The 10,124-nt window shown below is 33.0% G+C and overlaps 1 protein-coding gene across 1 annotated transcript in view; it reads right to left on the bottom strand.

The window, feature by feature from the left end:
- The window catches only part of LOC106464980 (vesicular integral-membrane protein VIP36-like), a 52,310-nt gene that overhangs the window by 8,884 nt on the left and 33,302 nt on the right, over positions 1 to 10,124 (bottom strand). Inside the window, 2 exon segments of the mRNA XM_013925159.2 lie at positions 4,340 to 4,501; positions 5,068 to 5,075. Coding sequence (XP_013780613.1) covers positions 4,340 to 4,501; positions 5,068 to 5,075 — 170 coding nt within the window.

Raw genomic sequence — 10,124 nt, 5'->3', positions numbered from 1 at the left:
TTTTACCACTAACTGACACAGCTAGCACTGTGAATTTCACACAACAGTTTTACCACTAACTGACACAGCTAGCACTGTGAATTTCACACAACAGTTTTACCACTAACTGACACAGCTAGCACTGTGAATTTCACACAACAGTTTTTTCACTACTAACAGGTTTGACACACCACCTCAAGAGAAAAATTCCATATTTCCTAATATAATGTATTTACTCCTAAAATTGGTAATAAAAAATGGCATGTTTGATATTCTGGCAGAAAAAATCTGAAATATCACAATGATTTTCCACTAGGAAGACTTACTTTTGTGTGTACTTATTTAAGTTGAAAATGGTATTAGACCTTAAATCTGAATGAAATTTATTGCAACAATTATAAATTAATTCTTTACCATTAGTGTAACAATGACAAATGTTTCAATCTGATACGTAAAATCAATAAAATATATGTCTAACATAAAATACCGGATTTCTTATATTTTAAAAACTTAATGAAAGAGATAGTAAATAATTTACAAGTTAAGTTAAATGTCCACTTGCTCTATATTCATAATCTCATTCAGACTCTCATCAAACAGAATCCTTGGCAATAATACTATCAGGAAACAATGCTTGAAATAATCTGGTAATTACTTCATTAGAAAAAACGGGAGTGCTGTTTCTTTACTGAATCTAAGGCCCCACATGATTTCTACTTTTATTGAATATTTCAGGACAAATGCTTTCATCATGGTCATCTCATTAGGCTTTGTACTAGGCCTAGGCTGCTCATACGACATGATGTTTCCTCTTTTTTTAACCACTAGTAGAGTTATTCTGTTATCTGCATATTATTTTGATTTATCTTAGACTCAAGATCTCTGTGTTTACCCCATTTCATGTGAGACTTCAATGCTGCTTATCCCATGTTTGAGATATAGAAAGATTTGTTGCAAATGTGATATAGTTTGGCTTTGTCCTGAACTATCCAAGTTCAAGCTTTGTATGCAGGAATTTGAAGTACAAATGAACAAGAAATTATCAAAATTCTCCTACCACACAGACTGAAAAATCCTATAGATATTCAGACAAGGGTCTATCCAATGGCAATGAATTTCCAAAAAAATAGAACAAAAGACAATATTGCAGTTTATGGAATTGAGCACACTCAGGAGGAAGCCTCCATGGTGCACCGCTCCAGTGGCTAGGAGTTGGTAAATGGTAAGGACTTCCGTACTCCACTGGAAGAATTAGAGGAAAAAAATCATTGGAGAGTCCAGAGGAAAGCAGCACCAGAGACAGTGCAATGGGTGATTGCAAAAATCATATTTAGAAAAGCAGACCATTCCTGATACACCCAAGCAAAGGATCAGCAGCAATCCCCTTCTGCTTTACTCATATTAGTACATGAGTGTACAGTCTGGAGCAAATATATTTGTAATGCAAAACACTGGGATTAAAACCTACAAGCATCTCAATAGTGGGAATTATTGACCTGAATGGTCGTACAGTGTGGGTTTAATAATAAGGATACCTTGTCAGGCAACACTCGCCACTGAGCAGGATCCGTATATGCAAGAAAGGCCCCCTGTAAAGAAGAAAAGTAGAAAAAGAGCACCTACCCACTCATATTGAAATTATGAAGCTCAAGATGCCTATAAAAGGTAGACGGTAGCCATTAGAGCGGGAAATCGGTCAGATGATGAAGATAATGTAAATAAATGTATGGGGAGTAGTCCACATACCAGCACAAACTATATCCTCTAATGGACAACAACTGAACCAGGCAGCCAGGGACAAGGTAGGTGAAGGAGGAGAATTTGAATAGATGACAGTCATCAGGAGACGGTGAAGAAAAATTTCTTATTTCTTCCAATTACTTTGCAAAATCTCAGCTGGATAAATCAATTCCATACTTATCAAACTACGTATTTTGAAACAAATTATTATTTAATTACACATGCCAACAAAAACAAATTGTATTATTAGCATAACTCTTCTAATTCATACACATTTTCTGACAGCACAGTACATATATTGCAGCAACAAAATTACCCGAGAAGTGTTCCCAAGAACGAAATAAAATTCACGTCGTCGCATACCGTACGTGATCCAACAGGAACTGGATTGAAAATCTGAACTTAGTGCATCATAAATGAACTAAATGATCGTGATTCAACAAGATTCAATTGTAAACGACTTGAAAGAGATTGGTAATTCAATTTTGTGTGAAAAAAAAAACACAAAAAATTGCAAGTAGCAAAAACTCCGACTCGCATTATGAAAAATCCACTCACAGAGTGCAAGTGCTAAAATCAAGCCCTGAGTATCCATTCCACGTACATACTTTTCTGAACAATCAGTGAAAATTGACCATCACTCTTATAGCACAACCACTGTCCTGAAGAGTGAAGGGTGTTTTTGTGACAACAAGATACAAACATTGCACCCTTGGATTCAAAGTCCACTGGGCCACACCTTGTCCACATATTTAGAAGTAGGTCTCCTTCCTCTCTTAAGTAATGTTTGAAACATTATTATATTTTCAAACAGTATATTCTATATCCAGTTTCTTAAAGATATTCAAGAATTAGAAGAGGGTATAATAATAGTATTCTAATATTTCCTTACATATTGTATCAACAATTAATGTTTACGAAGCAAAATGTTCCTTAGTGACCACAAAAGCTACAACACAAAATTGTCAAAAATTGTACTTTGCTGAAAATCACTATAATATTAAATCATATTGTTCATTTGTCTCAGTATGAATTTATATTAATTTCAACTGAAGGTAACCAACAAGTCATAGCTAAGTTTGGTTTCACAGTAAGTTCTTTTAAAATTTTTGGGTACCCGGTTACTCATCTAGGTAGGATGTTTATAGATGTTTCAAGGATGGTTTAATTGATCGTTTGTGATTTCTTGATAAAATCACTTGGCTTGGCCACAAGTACGTAACAGAAACTACAGAATCATTTTCAAAAAAAGACAATATTATATGCATAAAACAGTATAATAAAACAGACGTGAATTAGTAATTAATCCATCTGTTCAATACCTAAAAAAAGAAGTTATCATTGCAAATGTCTTTTAATGCAAACCTGACCACTATCAACACAATAGAACAGTTCTAACATGCAGAAGACAAGACAAGATAAACCATAATGCCACACAGTTTAAGTTTACTTTGTGTGCAATGATGCCTTTATTTTTCTAGCAAAATCATATCTAAAACTGCCAATAATAAAAGGTTATGAATGTTTAGATAGAAAAGTAAAAGAAAATAGTAAATGGTATAATTATAAATGAAAGATGAAAATGATGTTAACCACAAAACTTTTTGTAGCCATCGTGTACACTATTAGCTTAGGCTTACAAAGTATAGGTTACTGTATGTATTCTAACTATTCTGCATGAGGTATTGAAACAAATTCAAACAAACATCTCTCCATTTTTTAACTTTTCACCAATTAATAACGAGCACTGGTTTAGTGGTCATGAAATTAGTAACAAAGTATAAAGTTTCTAACTGGTTCATTGATTGGATACTATTAACTTACTAATATCGGTAACTGGTAACAAATCAAAGTAATCTTCAACTGTTCATCCTGGCTGACTGTCATTACACAATACCCGTGCTGCACAGACTTTTACGTATGGACGTTATGGCATCTACAGCCACCTGTCATTATAACACACATATTACAAATCACACAGTCATCAGGTTTGAAAGCTTCCTATGAATGATAGGCCTAACTTCTGTCCTAGAATGTTGATTGTGCTATGTACAAAATGGTGGTAACCACAAACTGACTGCATGTAGTGAATCAGCCAATAATCATTTAACAAAGAAAAATGGACTATTCAAAATTTCCTGCTTACTTAATTGATTCTTTGTCTCCTATATTCATTACTGTCAATGGAAAAGATAAATGTTTGTATAGTATAATCAAATTTTTGAGAGCATAACGAACAGTCGAATAACTTGATTTATAAGGTACTCGAGGATTTTTTTTTGTACACTGTTAAACTTAAAGATCAATGACTTACTAATGAATGTCACTGGTCTGCCATTAGAATTTAATCTGAGTCTACATCACTATGATTTCTTCCAATTTCATCTTCACTCTCTTTGTTGTGACTTTTTTGCTTACTGTTGTCTCTTTAAAATAATAGTTTGTCTGCAGCTCTGTTTACATTACTTTGACTTAAACTCTACATAACTTTTTTTAAGTAACTGGGTAACAGATGTGACAGGTGAGTATCCAGGTTTCCAGTTACCAAGTGGAAACACTAGTGATTACAATACTAGTTCAACACAAAACTTTAACTGAGATATATAACACACAAACTTACAGTCACTGTATCTTTTTCATATCTAATGGAAATGTGAGTCTCATGATCAACTCCTCGAAATTTGGCTTCACAACCAGCCAACTCAGTGTGAGTGCCATCACGATCATGGTCATAGTGTAGGGTGCCATTGTTGACCATTGCAGATATATATGGATGTCCATGCTGAAAAAAGGTAGTGATATCAATAACATACATTGTACCACCATGACATATCAACTTGAAGTGTCATACATGACAGAAAAATTCTTCTTTGTAATAACTTTAAAATTACACCAAGCTTCTATAACTAAGAGAAAACCTGAATGTAATAGACCCTAACACAACATTTCTTTGAAGCTAAGAACTTAACTATTTTCAATAAAAACAACAAACTAGTACATATATATAAAGTTTTGGTAATGATAATTTTTATCACAATTTTCAAAATAGGGAAGATATTTTTGAAAAGGCCTATGTGAAATATATATGTATACATACATAAGGATCGTTCTAAAATCTGACCCAGAATAAGTCACAACTGAAAATAGTTTCCATCTTCATTCAGCACTAAAATCTTTAAGGAATAATAAAAAATCTATTATCATGGACAGGTTTTCTCTCTAAACTTCGACTGCCTACTTACAACAAACTGTAAAATTGATCAGAACCATAAAACAGATTGGTTTCTTATATAAATGTAAACATCATCAACTGATACCTTTTGGTATAACTCAACTGGTGTCTTCCACATTGTGTCCTAAATAGCGGTAAGTTCCTCTGTTGCCATATTTTTAAATGGCATTCTTCATGATATGATATGATATGATATTCATGATATGATATTGATGCTATGTACACTAAGAAATCAAAACACTCAACCCTAATCAAGTCATGTCAAGATATCCTGAAGAAGTGCCACAAATGTAGTCTCCATCAATGGACATTCACCACTGTTAACCAAAATCAAGTAAAAAGAGTACAAATACAGTAATACAAACTAGAAAACAAGTTTAAAAGACTAGCATGCATGACTAAGAAGAAATTCATGTCTGTAAGTAAATCCAATGACCATGATTTGAATGACAGGATTACAGTTCTAGATAACCTAAAAATTTCCAAGGACTACATTTCCATCCCCTCCAAAGGTCCTAATTTTGCTATTTCATGTCAACTAACTAAAAAGGTAACTCTTGATAGTTGTTTATCTCTTCACCAATGCTTCTACAAATTAAGATTTCATGAAAAATATTCTTCTTCCAATATAGACATATCTAACTCCAACAAAAATGTGGATGAAACAATTTAACCTTTCTCCTGTACCTTTTGATTTTCCTAAACCCATACCTCCCAAAACATGCCTTACTACAGTATTGAGAGACTTAAAAATAATGTTGACAGGATTTTAATGATCATTAAGAATTATCGGGTAGAATCCAATCTTTCAAGAAATGAGCAGTTACTTATCAATGATCATATAATTGTGAATACATCTACTTATGTAGAAAAGATTAATGTACATTTCAAGGATATGTCTACTTATGAACCACTTAGCAAAGGCCCTACAAAAGAATTGGAGAAAAATGTTAAAGACATTTTGAATAACTTTAATAGTAAACTACTATACTCATGCAACTTCTAGACAATCTTATATAACCTCATTCAAAACCCCTTGAAATGTATAGATTACCCAAAGACTACTATACTCATGCAACTTCTAGACAATCTTATATAACCTCATTCAAAACCCCTTGAAATGTATAGATTACCCAAAGGTCAGAAACCTGACACACGTCTAACACTTACAAGTCCCCATGTGCAACTCTCCGTTAGCATTTGTATCTTGAGTGCTCGAAAAGCTACTTCACACCCTCCTCAACAAGTTTCTTTACACCTAAATGCACCAATGACGTTCTCAAAAGATTACGCAAAGACAGTTTACGGATGAGTTTGAACACTATCCCATTTACTCTTAAATCTTGTCTCTATGTGTCCTTAAAAGAAAGTATAAGCTTGATTATGAGACTCATTAGATCATCCACCCCTTCTACTACCAGTGAGAACTCATCAAAAATTCTCAAAGATTTGTTCTCACCAAAAATTACTTTAAATTTAATTCAGTATCACTATGGGCAACAATACTGCCATTGTTTTGGTCTCTATTTTTATGTATTTCTCTGAATCATCAGCTCTTTCTTAGTGAAATTTTGAAACTAATCTTGAACCAAGTACGTGGTACAGGTATACTGATGACATTTTTTGGTATATAGCATCATGGACTACCTTCTCTTAAGGAAGTTGTTGAATTCCTAAATAATCAACACCCCAACATAAAGCTCACACTTATTCACCTTACTATGATGGACACAGCATGTATGTCAGTATTTATGTATGTAACCAAAACTGCACCATCTACTGAATTGCACCACAAACAAGAATCCATAAAAAATTTCACGCTTTGTATATTCAAGATTTAACCAATTAGAAAAATAACTGTGGTATGTCACAACTATGTTATGCTATGCCACGACTAATAACTGTGGTATGTCACTCTATGCCATGACTAATAACTGTGGTATGTCACGACTATGTCACGCTATGCCACGACTAATAACTGTAGTATGTCACGACTATGTCACGCTATGCCACGACTAATAACTGTAGAATGTCACGACTATGTCCCGCTATGCCACGACTAATAACTGTGGTATGTCACGCTATGCCACGACTAATAACTGTGGTATGTCACGACTATGTCACGCTATGCCATGACTAATAACTGTGGTATGTCCAACAACCATTTCTTTATAACAGAAGACAATTGTACTCTCCTCACAACAAGAACACGACTTTCACGAGGACTGTATGTAATTGTTTGATTATATCTTTACTGTAGTACTAAGAAACTGGAGTTCTTAAAAAAAACTATTATTTTTTCAATAGAGGATAGTTATTTTAATATATAAAAACATCACAGTTTATATCAGTAAAATTTATGAAAATGTTGAGCTCTGTACATTGAATCATTTTGATACAACGAGTTGATTATGGCTAAAGAGAACAATCTGAAAACTTTTCCCGTGCAGTACTTCCCAGAAAAAAATAATTTTTTTAGAAATGGAGTATGAATACTACGATTAGTAATTACTAGCGCAAACAGCTGGCCATAGGGCAGTATTTCTGTTCAGTAGTCTATATCCTTCCTTGATGTCATGGTCACTATTAATTAATAAACAGCATACTTATTACTGCCATATATTCCAAACAATGTGTTAAACCCATTATTCAACACAATAACTTACACAATCCACCAGTTACCAAAATGAGGTATCATTATCCATCAACTTAATAGAATTGAAAAATTTGCGACACTATGGACAGTAAGATGCAAGCATGGATGAAACTTCAAAAAGCTACTGTTGTCCAATGGTTACCCATATAGTTACAATTTTGACTCACAAGATTTTAACACACGACAGCAAAAAAGAAACAACAACATCAGAGCACTGTTTCTTGGATATGCACTTTGTGGATAAACCTCTCACTACTTATCTTTGTCAAGCAATTAGAAGATTTGGTTTGAATATTTACAACATACAAAAACCTGGTAAAATACTGACGGGTATACTTACTCGTTCAGCCTTCAATAGCAACCCATCCAAATCCAAAAAGTGCTTGCTAAAAACAATAAGTTAAAGAAATCCTGCACACTTAGGAACACCGTCTGTGAAATGACATGTAAATGGTATTCAACTACATAAGTAGGTGAATTCAGTCATCTAATACACGATTGTTTCAACGAACACACTTGTGACACTGCAAATCTTGACAACAAAGGAGCCAACACTGAACATCAGATGAATGTATATAGCATAATTAATGAGACAACTTATTGGATCCAGATTTTAGAGATTTGTGACAACTTTCATGACATGAAATTTAAGGAATCTTTTTCCACTCAATCCAAATACCCTTCCATTAAAAGATAAAATACCTGGCCCATATAAAACTATTACTACTTTGTATAAGATTTTTTATTTTTCTATATATTTTTTTAAACATTTACTTTTATGAGCAACAGCTTTAACCTGTTCAACAATACTTTTAGCATCCTTCACTGTGCGACCTGTGACGTTCATAACCCTTAAAAGAGACCTAACCTGAAATGTCAGGTAGAATAAAAAATATTTATCTAATGTTGTTTGTTGTCTTTATTGAAAATGGTTTCCATCCTTCAGTCAGCACTGAAAACTTTAAAAAATAATTATTACTTAACTCTATAAGAAAAGGTAAAAATAGTAAATTGATTGATAAGTCTAGTCTGATGGAAAATACAAATATACTTAAGCAAACTTCTATTAAAAAGGTTAAATTTTCAAAATCCATAAAAACAAATCTTAAGCTTTTGAAAAAGTCCAACTTTGAAACTTTGTAAGTATGGAAATTAGCATTTTCTTCCACTGAAAATGTATTTCCAAAAGATGCCTACACTCATGTAATAGCTTTTCCTGCTTTGTGCTGCCCTCCATATGCACAATCTTTTGGCTTACACTCAAGTATTTCCATTTACTACTGCTGCACTGTAGCTTGCAATAACTCTCCACCAATAGGAGTGTGACACAACATCTCAGCTTCTACTGCCTTTCACTGTCTATAGCCAGATGTGGGAAGGCAGTTACCCTTAAATTTCTTAAAGTAGAAATGAAGCCACCCTAATATTTCTACTAATTAAACTCCCAACCTCCACCCTTACAAAAAGATATTAAACAGAACTATAAAATACTGAATAGAACTAAACACCCTACTTTAAAAGTTCTTATTCCCAACCTCCTCCCTTTCTTCTGAAGATTTATTCAAGTGTAACACGGGAATGCCTAGACAAGCCCAGCTACTTGAAGTTCCATGACGTTTTCCATCCTGGTTATACTGAATAATATTACTTGAAAAACTGCTATTAGCTACTTATAAATTAAAGTAACTAACTCCCTCTTTATCTTATTTATTTTCTTTTATCGATACTTTAATTTCTAAAAAACGTTTGTATTTATTAAAAAATAAAGTAAGGTATTTCTTTAATTGCCTTTCTTTATAGCCATTATCTTTCAGTTTATTTTTTAATAATAGAACATTATCCATAAAACAATTATAGTTATTACCGACTATTAACAGTTGTTTTAGTTGAGATATAATAATACCTTTTAACCCTTTCGAGACAGGTCATGGGTGAAAGTCCATGTCATCTCGTTTGTTGATTCGCATTCAAAATTTTATTGAATTACTATTTCTTGAATTTATATCAATAACTTTGGTACCGAACTGTAAATTAGAATTCAAATTTAGAACTATACATTACCCAATTTCTTAATTTAAAAGTAAATATTAAAAACACAGATAAATATCAATTTTTGTGTGTCACATGATATGTTAAATGCAGCACTGGTTCAAATTAGATGTTTTTGAAGTCAAAATATTAAGTCTATAGTTTTGTACGAATTAGAAACTCAAATTACCGATACTGACAAGCTAGAATATAAAATATTAATGTCTTATCTTTTCTACTTGCTAAGATATTGCTCATGTAATAAATCAAACACATTGGCACCCCACCCACCTCTTTCCCTATTGGAAACACTCCCTTATATACACTTACTTTTATATATGATGTGAATAACTAATCAAAAGCTCAGAATGTCCCATGGCTATCTCAGCCATTTTGAAAGGTTTGGATGCCATTTCTTTCTTTGGAACTAATATTTCAAGGAGGTAGGGTGTATCTTTAGTCTGCTCAAAATTTCTTATTTATTTAGAC

The sequence above is a fragment of the Limulus polyphemus genome, unplaced genomic scaffold (assembly GCF_000517525.1).
Source record: "Limulus polyphemus unplaced genomic scaffold, Limulus_polyphemus-2.1.2 Scaffold1800, whole genome shotgun sequence".
NCBI lineage: Eukaryota > Metazoa > Arthropoda > Merostomata > Xiphosura > Limulidae > Limulus > Limulus polyphemus.
This window is presented reverse-complemented; position numbering and strand designations above follow the sequence as displayed.